This window comes from Microchirus variegatus, assembly GCF_963457635.1.
Source record: "Microchirus variegatus genome assembly, chromosome: 2".
Lineage (NCBI taxonomy): Eukaryota > Metazoa > Chordata > Actinopteri > Pleuronectiformes > Soleidae > Microchirus > Microchirus variegatus.
The window spans coordinates 43,416,293-43,438,185 of record NC_139803.1 but is presented as its reverse complement, the minus strand read 5'-3'; the positions used below and the strand labels follow the sequence as shown (position 1 = coordinate 43,438,185).

General features: G+C 39.9%; 1 protein-coding gene across 1 annotated transcript in view; it reads right to left on the bottom strand.

Annotated features, from left to right (window-relative positions):
- lin7a (lin-7 homolog A (C. elegans)) overlaps positions 1 to 18,224 on the bottom strand; it is a 46,190-nt gene extending 27,966 nt beyond the window's left edge. The window contains exon 1 of the mRNA XM_083910424.1: positions 18,137 to 18,224. Coding sequence (XP_083766550.1) covers positions 18,137 to 18,173 — 37 coding nt within the window. The 5' untranslated portion in view covers positions 18,174 to 18,224. The remainder of the gene's footprint in view (positions 1 to 18,136) is intronic.
- Between the last annotated feature and the right edge of the window lie 3,669 nt (positions 18,225 to 21,893).

Here is a 21,893-nt window from a genome sequence, read left to right as displayed (position 1 = left end):
TTCCTACCTACCTACAAACCAACCTACCTACCTACCAACCTTCCTTCCTACCTACAAACCAACCTTCCTACCTACCAACAAACCTTCCTACCTACCTTCCTACTTACCTACCTACAAACCAACCTACCTACCTACCCTCCCACCAAACACCAAACCAACCTACTAATTTTCCTTCCTACCTACATACCAAACTGCCTACCAACCAAACATACCTGCCTACCAACCTACCAATTTTCCTACCTACCTGCCAAACTACCTATCTATCTACCTACCTACCTAGCAACCTTCCTTCCTACCTACCTACCAACCTTTCTACCTACCTACCTACATACCAACCAACCCTCCCACCAAACACCCACTACCCACCTGCCTTTAAATCTTCAAACGTACCTAATCCTAAAATAGATCAAAATTGCACAAAACTCACAGAACTTGAGTTCCATTCAAATTCTCACCTGCTAACTTTGTTCCCTATTGAAAATGAACGGAGATGGACGGCGCCCTCGTGTGGCTCAGGAGTCAAAGTCAGACTTTGTCCATTCATGTGTATGAAAACAAAAAAGCCCGAGAGGTGGAACAGTGAACAGTGACACTGCGACTGAAACGACTGCAGGGAGAATCACAGCTACGTCACGTTATCGGAGGTTATTCCCCGGTCAGATGTGCAGATTTACGACGTACGACGTTACCTAACAGTCAGTCAGACTCTGTGTTCTCTGACGTAACCACAGACAAAGACCACGCTCTGTTTAAACCTTCAGCCGAGCAGAGTTCACGCGTTCAATGACGCGTTCAATGACGCGTTAAACCGCGCGGTCTATGATTAGCATCAGCTGGAGGGGAAACGCGATCGACTCTGGTTCATCACGAATCTGATGAATATCGTGTCACGAATGAATAATAACTCAACGATCGACTCGTTATCCTGAAAAAAAACCTGTTACACAAAGTGATTCAGACTTTTCATTATTGCAAAGAACAAACCCATAAAATATTAAGAGGGGGGAAGAGCTTTGGGGACGGCTGCACTTAAACGATATTAATGGTGGGAACTGGAGGTTAGCTAACGCTACGCTAAGTGCTGCATCACAGCGATGATCACAGTGCACTGATTCCTGTGATCATCGCTTTGTTGCCGGACAATTAAGCAGCAAAATCCGTCAAAATTGGCCTAAAGAGGTTCAGTCCTCGAGTAAATTGGTGGGAAAATCGAGTTATATGATGGTTATATTGGTTTGAGTTGGGTTTTTTTCAATATTGCAATAAGTTTTCTGGTTTTTAAGCTTCTTTAAAGTAAATATTTTCAGGGTTTTTTTTTGCTCCATATAACAAATAAATCACTGAAGAACATTGAGCTTCATTTCCAGGTTTGAAAAACACAAACCAAGGCAACAATTCTGTTTTCTTAACGTCATGTAAACACGTTAGTCCGACTAAAATTGAGCTAGCTAGCTTAGTCGGACTATCGTGCCTGGATAATGCGATTCATAGTCCGATTACTCCTGCATGTACACGCTTAGTCAGACTGATTTCTTTGAACATATAAGCTGCGATATTGTTGCTGGAACAATTCTAGCGATTTTAATCGTTGAATCCAACTTTTTGGTCCTAGCATAGCCACAGTAGCACAGATTTCTGCTAAACTCTTTGCTGTGTAGGAATACGAGGCTAAACGAGGAACGGAAGATCAGATTCTGATCGGCTATGCTAACAAATCTGAGTCCAAACAAAGGCCCTTCGCTAGCTAGCACTAGCTAGCACTAGCATCCACGCACCTTCATGTCTGCCCGATGTTTCTTTGCCTTTATCTGTCGTAGGTTTTTATATAAAAACAGAAGCTTCCAGACTTCACCGGCCTCCTGACCTAATTACTCTGTCACTGGAAATTAGCTTATTGCCTTTGGGGTTTTTATTTTATTGCATTGTATTGACTTTAATTCAGAGCTAAATACCCAGAGTGCTCCGCTCCAGGGGATCCGAGCCGGTCCAGATGTTTGAGACATCTGTGCACGACGTATAATCCACAAGCGCAAAAACTTTTTCGTATATGGAGGAAAAGATCTTTTCTCTCTTTTTATGTGTAAAAAAACCAACCTACCTTCCAACCAACCAACCTACCTTCCTACCTACTTTCCTACCTGCCTTCTAACCAACCTTCCTACCAACCAACCAACCTTTCTATCTACTTTCCTACCTACCTACCTTCCAACCAACCAACCTTCCTACCTACCTTCCTTCCAACCAACCTTCCTACCAACCAACCAACCTTTCTACCTACTTTCCTACCTACCTTCCAACCAACCTTCCTACCAACCAACCAACATTTCTACCTTCCAACCAACCAACCTTCCTACCTACCTTCCTTCCAACCAACCTTCCTACCAACCAACCAACCTTTCTACCTACTTTCCTACCTACCTTCCAACCAACCTTCCTACCAACCAACCAACCTTTCTACCTACTTTCCTACCTACCTTCCAACCAACCTTCCTACCAACCAACCAACATTTCTACCTTCCAACCAACCAACCTTCCTACCTACCTTCCTTCCAACCAACCTTCCTACCAACCAACCAACCTTTCTACCTACCTTCCAACCAACCTTCCTACCAACCAACCAACCTTTCTACCTACTTTCCTACCTACCTTCCAACCAACCTTCCTACCAACCAACCAACATTTCTACCTTCCAACCAACCAACCTTCCTACCTACCTTCCTTCCAACCAACCTTTCTACCTACTTTCCTACCTGCCTTCCTACCTACCAACCAACCAACCAACCAACCTTCCTTCCAACCAACCTTCCTACCAACCAACCAACCTTTCTATCTACTTTCCTACCTACCTTCCAACCAACCAACCAACCTTCCTACCTACCTTCCTTCCAACCAACCTTCCTACCAACCAACCAACCTTTCTACCTACTTTCCTACCTACCTTCCAACCAACCTTCCTACCAACCAACCAACCTTTCTACCTACTTTCCTACCTACCTTCCAACCAACCTTCCTACCAACCAACCAACATTTCTACCTTCCTTCCAACCAACCTTCCTACCAACCAACCAACCTTTCTACCTACTTTCCTACCTACCTTCCAACCAACCTTCCTACCAACCAACCAACCTTTCTACCTACTTTCCTACCTACCTTCCAACCAACCTTCCTACCAACCAACCAACATTTCTACCTTCCAACCAACCAACCTTCCTACCTACCTTCCTTCCAACCAACCTTCCTACCAACCAACCAACCTTTCTACCTACCTTCCAACCAACCTTCCTACCAACCAACCAACCTTTCTACCTACTTTCCTACCTACCTTCCAACCAACCTTCCTACCAACCAACCAACATTTCTACCTTCCAACCAACCAACCTTCCTACCTACCTTCCTTCCAACCAACCTTTCTACCTACTTTCCTACCTGCCTTCCTACCTACCAACCAACCAACCAACCAACCTTCCTTCCAACCAACCTTCCTACCAACCAACCAACCTTTCTATCTACTTTCCTACCTACCTTCCAACCAACCAACCAACCTTCCTACCTACCTTCCTTCCAACCAACCTTCCTACCAACCAACCAACCTTTCTACCTACTTTCCTACCTACCTTCCAACCAACCTTCCTACCAACCAACCAACCTTTCTACCTACTTTCCTACCTACCTTCCAACCAACCTTCCTACCAACCAACCAACATTTCTACCTTCCTTCCAACCAACCTTCCTACCAACCAACCAACCTTTCTACCTACTTTCCTACCTACCTTCCAACCAACCTTCCTACCAACCAACCAACCTTTCTACCTACTTTCCTACCTACCTTCCAACCAACCTTCCTACCAACCAACCAACATTTCTACCTTCCTTCCAACCAACCTTCCTACCAACCAACCAACCTTTCTACCTACTTTCTTACCTGCCTTCCTACCTACCAACCAACCAACCAACCTTCCTACCTACCAACCCTTTTAACCAACCAACCAACCAACCAACCGTTCTACCTACCTTCCTTCCAACCAACCAAAACAAGTGTAAAGATGAAGATATAAGAGTGAAGATGATTGGCAGAGCCTGGTGTCTCAGCGATGAGGTCGCTCTCATCAGTGACGCTCAGTGATTTCATTAAGGTCTGCTTCGATTACGTGACGTTAAAAAAGTGAGTTAACGACGGAAGCGTTATATTTATGGAGGCTCACTGATTAAGAAAAGAGCATTAACGTTAAAGTTAAAAGAAGCTTTTTCCTTTTTCTAATAACGACCCTCAGCAGATTCTCCTCACTTTTATGCTCTGAGCCGATCAAAGAGAATAAAAACACTCATAAAGAAGTTTTACTCTCTCAAACGCTCAAGTGTGTCATCATATACATATATATATATATATATATATATATAACATAACATAAACAAAGAAATTGACACGTACAGTAAATGTATTTTTAAAAGCAAAGAAAACTGGTAACAAAGCGCGAAACACAACCGAAATGCAGACAAATTCACGATTTCGCCACACTTTTAACATTTAGTTCAGTTAGCAGTTAGCGCGCCGCCGCGTTCTGGACCATCTGTAGCGGTTCAACAGCACAGATCAGAAGGCCTGTTAGCACGGCGAGCTAGGTGGTCTGTTGAGTTAGCTACGCTCTGATTCGTCTTCTATTGAACAGTGCAAAGCAAAATGAGCGGGCGACTTTTATTCATCATTCAATTCAAACAGCAAAGTGGACCGACCCATCTACCAACCGTCCGACATACTTATCCTCCCACCAAACACCCAACTTACCTGGCTGCCAACCAGCTTACCAAATTCCCTTCCTTCCTACCTAACTACCAACCAACCAAACAAACTTCCTACCTACCTTCCAACCTACCAACCAACCGTTCTAACTACCTTCCAACCAACCAACCAACCAACCTTCCTACCTACCTACCTTCCAACCAACCAACCAACCGACCAACCGACCAACCGACCAACCAACCAACCAACCTTCCAACCGACCAACCAACCGACCAACCTTCCAACCTACCAACCAACCGTTCTAACTACCTTCCAACCAACCAACCAACCAACCTTCCAACCAACCAACCTTCCTACCTACCTACCTTCCAACCAACCAACCAACCAACCTTTCTACCTACCTTCCAACCAACCAACCTTCCAACCTACCAACCGTTCTAACTACCTTCCAACCAACCAACCAACAACCAACCAACCAACCAACCTACCAACCTACCAACCAACCGTTCTAACTACCTTCCAACCAACCAACCAACCAACCTTCCTACCTACCTACCTTCCAACCAACCAACCTTCCTACCTACCTACCTTCCAACCAACCAACCAACCTTTCTACCTACCTTCCAACCAACCAACCTTCCAACCTACCAACCGTTCTAACTACCTTCCAACCAACCAACCAACAACCAACCAACCAACCAACCAACCAACCTTCCAACCTACCAACCAACCGTTCTAACTACCGACAAACCGACCAACCTTCCAACCTACCAACCAACCGTTCTAACTACCTTCCAACCAACCGACAAACCTTCCAACCAACCAACCTTTCTACCTACTTACCTACCAACCAATCTTTCTACTTACCTTCCTACCAACCAACTAAACAACCTTCCTACCTACCAACCAACCTTTTAACCAACCAACCTTCCTACCTACCTACCCACCTACCTACTTACCAACCGTCCTACCTACCTTCCTACCTTCCTACCCTCCCACCAAACACCAGACTTACCTTCCTAACAGCAAAGTGGTCAATTAAAAATTGCTGAAGTTGAACGGCGAATCTAACGAGATGCAGAGTCGGCAATTTGACGGACTAATTAAAGCAGAGAAATTAGCGTGTGCGTCGTTCCGTGTTTGTCATAATAAAACCGACACAGTCAGAGATCGAAGAAAAACACATCGACCGTAACCGCGGACGACCTCGTGGCAATTATTACTGTGAAAGGAAACGGTGAGACTGAAAACACGGGAGCTCCTGGATTTCTACTGGAATATTACTCAGATTTCTTTCTTTTTTTTTCCCCTTCACTGAGTAAAGAGAGCGACAGCAGCAACAAAAGATGAAGCCGCATATTTAATGTGAGTTCAGTGCAGAGTGACAAGGAAAACAAGCACAAACACTTTCATTTTCATTAAATATCCACTGTTTACGAATTCATGTTGTTGTTGTTGGAAGAAAATGTAGCCAAACATCAAAGACAGACTGTGTCTACATGATACATCTCAACTGATCAAATGTGTGTTTTGAAACATTACCAACGATGGAGGCGATGATTCGTGATGCAGATCAAAATTTGACGAAAATAAACTTTGTCAAACTGAGACAATAATTCAGTTTTCGTGATGTCACGTAAACACGTTAGTCCGACTAAAATCGAGCTAGTCTTAGTCGGACTAACATACCTGGATAGTCCGATTACGCCTGCCCTCAGGAGCCCTTGTAGAAGGACCCTTTTGGAACCCTTATTTCTAAGAGTGTAGAACCAATTTGTTTTTCAAGGGTTCTTGAAAGACTAACACTAATGGTTCCAGTAAGAACCATTTTAATCCAGAGAACCCCTTAAAACCCCTTTCCTGGATAAAGGGCTTTAAAAGGGCCTCCACCCTCCAAAAGGGTTCCAGGTGGAACCTTTATTAAGGGTTCTCCTATGAGGACAAGCCGAAGAACCTTATACACTCTTACAAATAAAAGTGCTGAGTTGAACCATATAAGGTTCTTCGGCTTGTCCTCATCGGAGAACCCTTGAAGGGTTCCACCAAGAACCCTTTTAAAACCCTTTATTCAGGAAAGGGGTTTTAAATGGTTCTCTGGATGAAAATGGTTCTTACTGGAACCATTAGTGTTACCAAGAACCCTTAGCAAGCAAATGGTTCGAGGCAAATGGTTCCAGCTAGAACCTCAGCTCTTGTAGAAGGAGCCTTTTGGAACCCTTATTTCTAAGAGTGTAGAACCATTAGTTTTTCAAGGGATCTTGGTAACACTAATGGTTCCAGTAAGAACCATTTTGATCCAGAGAACCCTTTAAAACCCCTTTCCTGAATAAAGGGTTCTGGTGGAACCCTCCGAAAAGGGTTCCAGGTAGAACCTTTAAGGGTTCTCCTATGAGAAGGACAAGCCGAAGAACCTTAAATGGTTCTACTTAGCGCTTTGATTTCTAAGAGTGCAGCGTGATCAAACTCGCCGTTCCGTTTGTGACGTAAAGGTTTGCGCTAGCTAGAGATACAGCGCCACCTACCTGTTGCTTCCAGTCACCGGTTTTTATGCAATTTTGGAATTTTTTAATCAGAATTGAGGGGAAAAAAACGGGCGTTTTTGCCGACCATTCGTCCAAGAACCGTGCGGCTAAAACCCTGCAGATAAACATCCACCAATCACGTACGAGTACAGGATGTGCTGTGGTTTGAGTGAATGTTTTTTTTTTGCTGCTTCCTGTTGGAAAACATATCTGGAGCTGAATGCAACAACTCCCCGGTCTCTGCTGATCTCCCTCAGCGGAGGCTGTGGTGAGGCTTTCTTTGCTAACAAGGCTTAGAGATGCACAGATACTGGAGTGTTACTCCGTGTTACGGCTCATAATTGGTGCAAAAATATACCAAATTAATGCAAAAAAAAAGACATAACTAACTAACGTCGTCTGCGTGGCACGATTCCCCCCCGGTGACGCCGAGTAAGAAAAAAAAAGGTCGTCCTGATGAGACGCTAACGAAGGCTTCGACTCCACGACGCTGTTGTTCGGCGGTGGGCAGCGTTCCAGACGCTCTGCCGTCATTAGTCTGTTTATAACAGCGTCGGAAAACAGAGTGTGACGAGAAAAGAAACTGCAGCGATGTGAAATAAACACGTTTGTGATTTCAATCTCTGCAACCTGAAGATCCTCTGACTCTCACATTCTGACTTTGAGTGTTGATTAAAAGGCTCAGCCGACCTTTCTCTTACTACCTTTTGTATTTAGAGCGACGCTCTGTCGCCGGGACAAACCGTCCCCGAGACGTCCTTTCGCCGTCTGCCGTCCGCGACCGCTTCACCCCCGCGTGTCCTTGGTGCTCTTGGCAACTCTGCTGCTAAAATAACACAACAACCCCTGAAATGATCGCAGTACGTACACGCTACAGATGTCGCTAATCCTTTAACGTTCATTTAGTTAAGACGGATCTATTTTTGCGTCTGTGTTCATGCTAGCATGCTAACTGGGTAACGAGGCCTTAGTCCTACTAAGAGGGGCCAAGTCCGATTATGCATGTGGAGAAAATCTATTTATTGGCCGGAGGATATTTCGGTACAAGCGCATAACGCCAATTTCGACTGACTAAGCGTACACATGCACGAGTAATCAGACTATCAATCGCATTATCCGTTAGTCTGACTAAGACTATAGCTCGATTTTAGTCGGACTAAAATCTTTTTGTGTCTATGTTCAAGCTAGCTAGCATGCTAACTGGGTCAGTGAAACCCTGTAATTAAAGATAGTGCTATACTCCAGTACCTTTACATGCTCATTTTTATCGAGCTAAGTCCATAGTCCGACTAAGAGAATGGAAATGGTCACACTACGTACATGCTAATCCTTTAACGTTAACTTTTTGTGTCTACGTTCATGCTAGCATGCTAACTGGGTCAGGAGGGAAACCCTCTAATCAAAATAAATGTTAGATAGCGCTCATTTTCATCAAGCTAAGGCCATAGTCGGACTAAGATGGGGCCATCAGACAACTCGCCAAGTCCGAGTATAGATGTGGAGGAGAAAATCCATTTAGTCCGACTCCAGTCTGACTCGGTAATCAGACTATGAATCGCATTATCCGAGTATGTTAGTCTGACAAAGACAATAGCTCGATTTTAGTCGGACGAATGTGTTTACGTGACGTTTAGAAAGCTGAATTATCTTCTTAGTCCGACTAAAATCGGACTTTCAATGCCTGAATTGCATTATGTATGAGTAAAATTGAACAACAGGGCATATTACCCCCCCCCCCCCAAATAAATATTGCATCAACACAACAGGAGAATTTCCTCTAAAATGAAGCACAGAGCAAATAAATCACTCCTGGAGGCTTTAATGGTTCCTGTCATTTAGAAAACATCATACTTTTATAAGCCCTCATGCCCACTGGACAAAAAAAAACAATTTAATCACTGGGTTTAAACTTTTTTATTTTATTTTTTCTTTAAACCACTGGGAACGAGTTCAATCGGCATTCATTCACGGGTCAAACCACTCCGCAATAGTTTTTTATCGCCATCAAAGGGAACGAAAGACTCGAGTGAACATGTTAATTTATTCTTTGTCTCCTCTATATATATATATATATATATATATATATATATATATATATTTTATTATTATTTTGCCTGCAATGCGCCATTTCCTGTCGTTCGTTTCATGAATTCCGTCGTCTAAACGGTCGATTCAAAGATAAACAAAGAGTAAAAGATGCAAAATAGTAAGCGCTTGTTGTTGTCGTTGTTATTGTTCCAGTCTAAACGTCCTAGCTTGCGCCCGCTAGTTTTAGCGCGAAAGAGGCTTTAACGTCGTCTCCGTCCTCTCTAATTAGTGGACGACGTCTCAGAGACTTAATTATAGGTGCTTAAAAAAAAGGCAGTAAGTAAAATATTAGTAATGTCGGCCTGTGAGCGCAGCTTTAATCCGTCAAAAATACCTGGTGTGAGCGAGATCATGTGACGGAGTAAGTGATAGTCGGCACTTTGGCTAAATAAACACAGATAAACACGGTCCTCGTGCTACAGATGCTGGCAATCCCTCTGTGTTCATGCTAGCATGCTAACTTAAAGCTGCCGTCAGTGAAATACCTTTAATTCAAACGTTTACATGCGCAATTTAATCAAGCTAAGGCCATAGTCCGATTAAGACAGGTAATCGGACAACTAGCCGAGTCCGATTATACATACGGAGGAGGAAATTTTGTAAAAGAACGCCAAGTCCGACTAAGCATATACATGCATGAGTAATCAGACGATGAATCGCACTATCCAGGTATGTTAGTCCAATGTCCAACATTATCCAATCAGGAGCCAGCTTAGGCTAGCTAAGTCTCCCAAAAATAAAGAAGGAAGGAGGGGGATGCTAACAGCAGCAACGGACAGCAAGCTACATAGCTAGCTAAAAGTTAGATAAACATATAAAACCGTTTTAGCTAAAGGCCATCTAAATTTTAGCTATATAATTCGCTAAAATAAAAAGTTGGCTCAACATATAAAACCATATCTAACTTTGAGCTAAAAGCCATCTGAATTTCAGCTACGTAATTGGCTAAATTAAAAAGTTAGATAACTAACTTTTAGCTAACAACATTTAGCTAGGAACACAACATGGCCCACAGCAGCGTTACGTTAGTGAGTACAGACAACATTTTACCCACTTAACATTAGCTTAGCGACTTTCATGAGAGGAAATGTCACATGTTGGTACTAGCATTTATGCTATTAGCATGACCTTGATCTCCAAAGGTCCAGTGTGTAGCATTTATAAGGTTTATTGGCTGGAAACTAATATTGTTTTGGTTTTCATAGCATTAAAATAAGCTTATAAGCCGTCTTGAGCTAACGTAACAATTAAATATGGCTTTGTCCACATAAACCCAATGAATATTAATTAAGAAAGAAATAGCTAAAAGCTATCTAAATTTTAGCTACATAATTAGCTGAAATAAAAGGTTATCTAACATTTAGCTAACAACATTTAGCTAAGAACACAACATTGCCCACAGCAGCTTTACACTTAGACAACATTTTACCCACTAAGCATTAGCTTAGCGACTTTCATGAGAGGATATGTCACATGTTGGTACTAGCATTTATGCTATTAGCATGACCTTGATCTCCAAAGGTTTATAGGCTTGAAACTAATATTGTTTGTTATTGTTCATAGCATTAAAATAAGCTTATAAGCCACCCTGAGCTAACGTATTGTACACAAACAAATAAATATGGCTTTGTCCACATGAACCTGATGAATATTAACGGAGAAAGAAAGAGCTAAAAGCTATCTAAATTTTAGCTACATAATTAGCTGAAATAAAAAGATAGCTAACAACATTGCCCACAGCAGCTTTACATTAGTGAGTACAGACAATTTACATAAATTTTACGCACTAAGCATTAGCTTAGCGACTTTCATGAGAGGATATGTCACATGTTGGTACTAGCATTTATGCTATTAGCATGACCTTGATCTCCAAAGGTTCAGTGTGTAGCATTTAGAAGGTTTATTGGCTTGAAACAAGTATTGTTTTGGTTTTCATAGCATTAAAATAAGCTTATACGCCATCTTAAGCTAACGTATTGTACACAAATAAATAAATATGGCTTTGTCCACATATACCCGATGAATATTATGTCGCTAATTTCCATTCGTCCTTATTCGCCGGACGTTTAGTGCCTCGCAACAACAACAACAACAACAACAACTGCACGAAATCCATCCTAGCCGCGTCTGGCGTTACTCGTTCTCCCGTCATTTGTGACGTATCCGCAGCACACTTTGGTATTTCCCACATAAACGGAATCCTCTGCACGAGTTCAGGCTCATCGCTGTCGTTTCCTGTGACAACAACAGGAAGAGCGGTGTTTTTTTTTGGATCTCTGGGTGATGAACGTCCCTGTGTTTCCTCTGAGTCGTCTGCACACGTCAGTGTTTACAGCTGCGGGATAAAGAGCCGATAATGGCGGCGTCTCAGCGCGCGGCGCTAAGCTATCATTACTGGTTGCGTTCCCAGCTGACAGCTGCTGACTGCTCAGAACGCTCTCTGTGAAATATAGGCTTCATCGGCTGAGGTCACGTCTGCCTGAGTCGATCTGATAAAGCTGCTTTTATCGGTTCGTCGCCACAGTTTGTGTAACTGTACGTCGTGCGCTGAGATCGGTAATCGATTGGTTTGCCTGTTCGCTGCAATCTCTATTTTTTATTAACTCTGCATCAGTGAAGCTCGGCTAAAACTGATCAATCTAAAGATAACGGTGTAGAATCGTAAAATAACGATTTATCGTTATTATTTTATCGTAGGGGTGGGAATACGATACGATACATGGTCCACGATACCAATAATATCGCGATACAACGATTGTGTGACGATCAATATATGGCAATATCGCAATAAATATCGTACTGCAGGTGGTTCAGCAATTTTGCAATATGTAATCGTATGGAGATACTACGACAATATCGCAATAAATATCGTACTGCAGGTGGTATCGCAATTTTGCAATATGTATAGTATGGAGATGCTAGGACAATATCGCAATAAATATTGTACTGTAGGTGGTATCACAATATCGCAATATATATCGTATGGAGATACTAACACAATATTGCGATAAATATCGTACTGTAGGTGGTATCACAATATCGCAATATATATCGTATGGAGATACTAAGACAATATTGTGATAAATATCGTAATGTAGGTGGTATCACAATATCGTGATAAATATCGTAATGTAGGTGGTATCACAATATCGCAATATATATCGTATGGAGATACTAAGACAATATCGTGATAAATATCGTACTGTAGGTGGTATCACAATATCGCAATATATATCTTATGGAGATACTAAGACAATATTGCGATAAATATCGTACTGTAGGTGGTATCACAATATCGCAATATATATCGTATGGAGATACTAAGACAATATTGCGATAGATATCGTACTGTAGGTGGTATCACAATATCGCAATAAGTATCGTACTGTAGGTGGTTTCCCAATAAATATCGTATGGTGATACTAAGACAATATAGTGATAAATATCGTACTGTAGGTGGTATCACAATACCGCAGTAAATATCGTATGGTGATACTAAAACAATATCGCAATACATATCGTACTGTAGGTGGTTTCGCAATAATTATCATATGGTGATACTAGGACAATATTGTGATAATATCGTACTGTAGGTGGTATCACAATATCCGAAGAAGTATCGTATGGTGATACTAAGACAATATCGCAATACATATCGTACTGTAAGTGGTATCACAATATCACAATAAGTATCGTACTAATAGGTGGTTTCCCAATAAATATCGTATGGTGATACTAAGACAATATCATGATAATATCGTACTGTAGGTGGTATCACAATATCCGAAAAAGTATTGTATGGTGATACTAAGACAATATCGCAATACATATCGTACTGTAGGTGGTATTACAATATCACAATAAATACTGTACTGTAGGTGGTATCACAATATCGCAATAAGTATCGTACTAATAGGTGGTATCACAATATCCGAAGAAGTATCGTATGGTGATACTAAGACAATATCGTGATAAATATTGTACTGTAAGTGGTATCACAATATCACAATAAATACTGTACTGTAGGTGGTATCACAATATCGCAATAAGTATCGTACTATAGGTGGTTTCCCAATATATATCATATGGAGATACTAAGACAATATCGTGATAAATATCATACTGTAGGTGGTATCATAATATCGCAATAAATATTGTATGGTGATACTAAAACATCGCAATACATATCGTACTGTAGGTGGTTTCGCAATAAGTATCGTATGGTGATACTAAGACAATATCGTGATAAATATTGTACTGTAGGTGGTATCACAATATCCAAATAAGTATCGTATGGTGATACTAAGACAATATCGCAATAAATATCGTACTATAGGTGGTATCACAATATCACAATAAATACTGTACTAATAGGTGGTTTCCCAATAAATATCGTATGGTGATACTAAGACAATATCGTGATAAATATCGTATGGTGATACTAAGACAATATCGTGATAAATATCGTATGGTGATACTAAGACAATATTGTACATATATATATATATATCGTACTGTAGGTGGTATCACAATATCACAATAAATACTGTACTGTAGGTGGTATCACAATATCGCAATAGTATCGTACTATAGGTGGTTTCCCAATAAATATCTTATGGTGATAATAAGACAATATCGTGACAAATATCGTACTGTAGGTGGTATCACAATATCACATAAATAACTCCCCCTCTGTTTTAAAACTGATCAATAAGGACTAATGACTCTAAATCCACTAACCCACTGACGTCTACCTTCCTGCCTGATAACTCACGTGTCTGCTCTTTATTTTTAGCCTCCTCTCTTGCACAGACTGTGGCGCTAACGTTAGCCTCAGAGAGGAAACAGCTCGCAGGTGTCTGCTTTCTCTATATTTAATTTGACAGCATCCATTTCCTGCACAGGACTCGTGTAGCGTTACAATCTCGCCCGTCAGAACGCGGGTTTGACCTGAATGTGAACGTTTCAGTTCAGATCTAAAAATAGACGCTGAGCAGGAAACGTACGAGGGAGGGCAGGAAAAAATAAAACATCAATCTTCTCCAGTCTCGTGGGATTTTGTCCGTCGTCCTGAGATTTAGCGTCGGATTAAAAGTCTCTTCCGTCGAACGTCGACGGTATTAATTAATTCACCCCGAGAGGCTTTGAGATCGCGAGGATCGGCATAAATGTGTGTTTGAGTCACACGGGGGATAACGGCGGTGTCGGTTTCACGCAGCCCGCGGACGTGTTTACGGAAACCCGGGGGTTCACCATAACAACGCGAGATCTCGAGAGATCTGGGGAAATCCCGCGGGAAATCAACGCAAAGACCGCAACAGCCATTTTTTTCTGTCCAGACCAAAGCATGAAATCTCTTCTTCTACTACTTCAAAACACACGTATCGATAAGAAAACGTCGCAATAAATATAATCACAATATCGCAATAAATATCGCACAGTGTATACTCCCAAAATATCGCAATAAATACACTGTAATATCGTGGACACTCACAATATCGCAATAACGATTGCACCGTGAATTCTATCAAAACGTGGCAGTGTTGTGATAAATATCGTATTGTGGGTAGTATCAAAATATCGCAATAAATATTGCTTGAAGATACTCTGACAATATCGCAAATAAATATCGGATGGGGGATACTAGCAATATCGCAATAAATATCGTACTGTAGTATCGCAACATCGCAATGGTGAATACTGCGACAGTGTCGCAATAAATATTGTATGGGGAATATTTTCCCAATATCGCAGCAATTATCGTACTGTTGGTAGTATCAAAACATCGCAATAAATATTGTAATGTAGGCCGTGTTTACGAAACCCGGGTTCACCATAACAACTCGAGATCTCAAGAGATCTGGGGAAATCCCGCGGGAAATCAACGCAAAGACCGCAACAGCCATTTTTTTCTGTCCAGACCAAAGCATGAAATCTCTTCTTCTACTACTTCAAAACACACGTATCAATTAGAAAACATCGCAATAAATATAATCACAATATCGCAATAAATATCGCACAGTGTATACACTCAAAATATCGCAATAAATACACTGTAATATCGTGGACAATATCGTATTGTGGGTAGTATCAAAATATCGCAATAAATATTGCTTGAAGATACTCTGACAATATCGCAAATAAATATCGGATGGTGGATACTAGCAATATCGTACTGTAGTATCACAACATCGCAATGGTGAATACTGCGACAGTGTCGCAATAAATATTGTATGCAGAATATTTTCCCAATATCACAGCAATTATCGTACTGTTGGTAGTATCAAAACATCGCAATAAATATTGTAATGTAGGCCGTGTTTACGAAACCCGGGTTCACCATAACAACTCGAGATCTCAAGAGATCTGGGGAAATCCCGCGGGAAATCAACGCAAAGACCGCAACAGCCATTTTTTTCTGTCCAGACCAAAGCATGAAATCTCTTCTTCTACTACTTCAAAACACACATATCAATTAGAAAACATCGCAATAAATATAATCACAATATCGCAATAAATATCGCACAGTGTATACACTCAAAATATCGCAATAAATACACTGTAATATCGTGGACACTCACAATATCGCAATAACGATTGCACCGTGAATTCTATCAAAACGTGGCAGTGTTGTGATAAATATCGTATTGTGGGTAGTATCAAAATATCGCAATAAATATAGCTTGAAGATACTCTGACAATATCGCAAATAAATATCGGATGGCGGATACTAGCAATATCGCAATAAATATCGTACTGTAGTATCGCAACATCGCAACGGTGAATACTGCGACAGTGTCGCAATAAATATTGTATGGGGAATATTTTCCCAATATCGCAGCAATTATCGTACTGTTGGTAGTATCAAAACATCGCAATAAATATTGTACGGGGAATGCTAACAATATCACAACAACTATCGTACTGTAGTATCACAATATCACAATAAATATTGTATGGTGAATACCATAATAGTATCGCAATAAATATCGTACCATTGGTCATAACAAAACGTCGCAATAAATATCGTACTGTTGGTAGTATCAAAATATCGCAATAAATATCGTACTGTAGTATCAAAACATTGCAATAAATATTGTAGTATCAAAACATCACAATAAATATCGTACTGTTTGTAGTATCAAAACATCGCAATAAATATCGTACTGTTGGTAGTATCAAAATATCCCAATAAATATCGTACTGTAGTATCAAAACATTGCAATAAATATTGTAGTATCAAAACATCGCAATAAATATCGTATGGTGAATATTTTCACAATATCGCAGTAATTATCGTATATCGCAATAAATATCGTATGGTAAATATTTTCCCAGTATCGCAGTAAATATCGTACTGTTGGTAGTATCAAAACATCGCAATAAATATCGTGCTGTTTGTAGCATCAAAACATCGCAATAAATATCGTACTGTTGGTAGTATCAAAACATCGCAATAAATATCGTACTGTTTGTAGTATCAAAACATCACAATAAATATCGTACTGTCGGTTGTATCAAAACATCGCAATAAATATCGTATGGTGAATATTTTCACAATATCGCAGTAATTATTGTATATCGCAATAAATATTGTATGGTGAATATTTTCCCAGTATCGCAGTAAATATCGTACTGTTGGTAGTATCAAAACATCGCAATAAATATCGTACTGTTTGTAGTATCAAAACATCGCAATAAATATCGTACTGTCGGTAGTATCAAAACATCGCAATAAATATCGTACTGTTCGTAGTATCAAAACATCGCAATAAATATCGTACTGTCGGCAGTATCAAAACATCGCAATAAATATTGTAATGCAGTATCAAAACATCGCAATAATTATTGTAATGTAGTATCAAAACATCGCAATAAATATCGTAATGTAATATCAAAACATTGCAATAAATATCGTACTGTTGGTAGTATCAAAACATCGCAATCAATATTGTAATGTAGTATCAAAACATCGCAACAAATATCGTACTGTTGGTCGTATCAAAATATTGCAATCAATATCATACTGTAGTATCAAAACATCGCAATAAATATAATGTAGTATCAAAACATCGCAACAAATATCGTACTGTTTTCCCAGTATTGCAGTAAATATAGTACTGTTGGTAGTATCAAAACATCGCAATAAATATCGTACTGTCGGTAGTATCAAAACATCGCAGTAAATATCGTACTGTTGGTAGTATCAAAACATCGCAATAAATATCGGATGGTGAATATTTTCACAATATCGCAGTAACTATTGTACTATTACAATACCAAAGTACTTTAATTGCAATATGGAAATCAATATCATGAGGTTATTATCGTAGATTTTTTTGGTAACATATTTGTTTAAATTTAAATGTTTCCCACGCGTTTTTCTTAACTTAAATGAATCCAGATTCACTAAAGTTGTGGATTTGCCTTCAGCCTGAAAGCGTTTGTGTTTTCAGAAGAAGAAGAAAACAACATCACAACATCTGCACGAGGAAAGAAGAGAAGAAGAAAAATAAACGCGATGTAGGAAATAAAAGTGGATTTAAAAAAAAAAAAACGCAGAAATGAATGAAGAGCAGCGGCTCAGACACACACACGCGCGCGCGCGCACACACACACGCGCGCGCGCTGGAGGAAAACCAAACCAAACCAGATCGCCGCGGGTTGCCAGGTCTGAGCTCAAGTTTGGAAGGGAAATAAAAAACAACAACAACAACAACAACACCAACAAAAACATCAAAGTGGCGACAGAAGCAGAAATGTGCGCGAGGCAGCGCGCGCGCCTTACCTCGGTCCAGAGTGAGCGGGAGGATCAGTGTCGCCATTTCTGCTGTGAACTGACGACTGAGGAGAGAGAGAGAGAGAGAGAGAGAGAGAGAGAGAGAGAGAGAGAGAGCTGCAGCATCACACACACACACACACACACACACACACACACACACACACACACACACACACAGAGAGAGAGAGGGCGTGGCCTGGAGGAGGAATAATCTCCCTCCATCCTCATCATTTTCTCTCCATCACCTGCTGTTGTTTGTGCGCCATAAACAACAACCTGTATGTGAACGTGCACGTTTAATAGTTTGTGTATTTAAAAAAAATAAATATATATATATATATATATATAAAAAAAAAAATAGAAATAGAAACGATAAAAAAAAAAATCGTTAAAATTAAAAATGTAAAGATAACAGTGAAGCAGTAAAATAACAGACGTCGTAGGGGTGAGAATACGATACGATACATGGGTCCACGATACCAATAATATCGTGATTCTGTGATAATCAATATATTGCAGCAACGCAATAAATATCGTACTGTAGGTGGTATCTCAGTATCGCAATAAGTATTGTATGGTACTAAGACAGTATCGCGATAAATATCGTACTCTTGGTGGTATACCAATATCGCAATAACTATCATACTGTAGGTGGTATCACAATATCGCATTAAGTATCATATGGTGATACTAGGACAATATCGCAATAAACATCGTACTGTAGGTAGTATAACAATATTGCAATAAGTAATGTATGGTGATACTAAGACAATATCGCAATAAATATCGTACTTTAGGTGGTATCCCAATATCACAATAAATATCGTACTCTAGGTGGTATCACAATAAATATCATATGGTGATACTAGGACAATATCGCAATAATTATCGTACTGTAGATGATATCCCAATATCGCAATAAATATCGTACTCTAGGTGGTATCACAATAAATATCATATGGTGATACTAGGACAATATCGCAATAATTATCATACTGTAGATGATATCCCAATATAGCAATAAATATTGTACTGTAGGTGATATCCCAATATCGCAATAAATACCGTACTCTAAGTGGTATCCCAATATCGCGATAAGTATCGTCTAGTGATACCGAGACAATATCGCAAATAATATCGGATGGTGGACGCCAACAATAGCACAGTAAATATTGTATGGTGATACTTAGACAATATCGCAATAAATATCGTACTCTAGGTGGTAACCCAATATCACAATAAATATCGTACTCTAGGTGGTATCAGAATAAATATCATATGGTGATACTAGGACAATATCACAATAATTATCGTACTGTAGGTGATATCCCAATATCGCGATAAATATCGTACTCTAGGTGGTATCACAATATCGCATAAGTATCGTATAGTGATACCAAGACGATATCGCAAATAATATCGGATGGTGGACGCTAACAATATCACAGTAAATATTGTATTGTGATACTAAGACAATAGTGCAATAAATATCGTACTGTAGGTGGTATCACAATATCGCAATAAGTATCGTCTGGTGGAAGTTAAATTAATCTAAATCAAACCATTTTTAATCCGATTTTGAGTACTTTTTGCTCAGGTGTGTTTATGTATTTGGTGAAAGTGAACATTTTAATATAAAACACTTTATATTTCAGACCTGGTCCAGACCATGTGACCTCCCTCCCTCCCTCTCTCTCTCCCTCACGTGTCACTCTCTCGGCCGTGAACACATGAACACAGTTTAATCCATTCATCCGTTTCATGCTCGCAGCTCCGTAAAAGGACAGAAGGACGACGATGAACCTCAGTCTGAACGGCTTAATATGTGAAATCCTCGCGATTACGTTTTCCGACCGCAGAACCGAGCCGAACCCGCCGCCCTCTGCGTGATGTGACAGAACCACGATCGGGTGATAAAAAGCTATAAAACCGTATTAAATTTATCGTTATTAAGTCGTAAAAATGGCCCTGATGTGTCATCGGGGGACGTTAAACTGAAATGGAGCAGCGTAAATTATGCCACAGACTTAATATACATCGTTATTATCTCGGAGGCTTTAACTGCGATGAGTCAAAATGATACTGAGCGGGTCCGGTGTGCAAGAAATGGTGACACCTAGTGGTGAAACTGCAGATTGCAGCCAATGGGAGGACTCAAAATGTCCACAGACCAGTGTTTTTATCCATTTTCCCAGAATAACTTTGAATATCTGGCAGCTATTTACAATTTACTGCACATTTTTGCGTGTTACATTTGAAATTTGAACTGTATAAAACAAATATATGATACAATTTTTTGAGTTTTTCAATCAATGTCCCAAAAAAGTAGAAACTATGTGTTTTTCCGATAGAAATCGCTAACACATTAAGAAAACGCAAAAACATTAAGAAAACGCAAAAACAGTAAGAAAACGCTAAAACATTAAGAAATGAAGTTTTTGAGTGAATTTACTGTATAATTACTGCAAATGATAAAAAAAAATACAGCTTTATTTTGTGAAACTAAAGCTCTAAATTGCATTAACAAACATGACATCACCTGTGGAGCTGCTGTTAGCGACGCTATTAGCCGCGTCGCTGAGCAAAGCAGCTGCTGCTGCTTGTTGTTGTTGATTCTGTTGGAGATTCACAAACACAAAGAAAGAACTTTATTTTTGAAAAGCCGGCCTGTAACGAGAGCGCTCTCCTCTTCTGCTCGAGTGGACGACTTTTCACAAATCAATTTATTTGCACTTTGCTTTGAGGACAGCGGCGTAATCCCGTCAAAAAAACCACAGAGCTGGATTCTGTCCCATATGGACGGAAGCCTGTAATCTCTGCATGTCCTCTTTACTCTCTCTCTCTAAGCTCCTCATCCCTTCATCCATCATCCCTCCATCATCCCTCCACCCTTCAACATCTGCATGGACTGTGAGATTGAAAAAGTCTGCAGGGTTTTTTTTCCATTAAATCCGGGCAGAATATTACCTGAAATTTACCTTTAATCTGATTTGAAATTCACTGTGAGGTAAAGAGTGAGGTCATCGCCTCTCCCAAAGAAAACGCTAACACATTAAGAAAAACGCTAACGCGTTAAGAAACCGCTAACGCGTTAAGAAAACCCTAATGCGTTAAGAAAACGCTAACGCGTTAAGAAAACGCTAACGCATTAAGAAAAACGCTAAAACATTAAGATAACGCTAACACATTAAGAAAACGCTAAAGCGTTAAGAAAACGCTAACGCATTAAGATAACGCTAACACATTAAGAAAACGCTAACGCTTTAAGAAAACGCTAACGCATTAAGAAAACGCTAACGCATTAAGAAAACGCTAACACATTAAGATAACGCTAACTCATTAAGAAAACGCTAAAACATTAAGAAAACGCTAACGCATTAAGAAAACGCTAACGCATTAAGAAAACGCTAAAACATTAAGATAACGCTAACACATTAAGTAAACGCTAACACATTAAGAAAACGCTAACGCATTAAGAAAACGCTAACACATTAAGATAACGCTAACACGTTAAGAAAACGCTAACGCGTTAAGAAAACGCTAACGCATTAAGAAAACGCTAAAACATTAAGATAACGCTAACACATTAAGAAAACGCTAAGGCGTTAAGAAAACGCTAACGCATTAAGAAAACGCAAAAACATTAAGATAACGCTAACACATTAAGAAAACGCTAACGCATTAAGAAAATGCTAAAACATTAAGAAAACGCTAACGCATTAAGAAAACGCTAACACATTAAGATAACGCTAAAACATTAAGA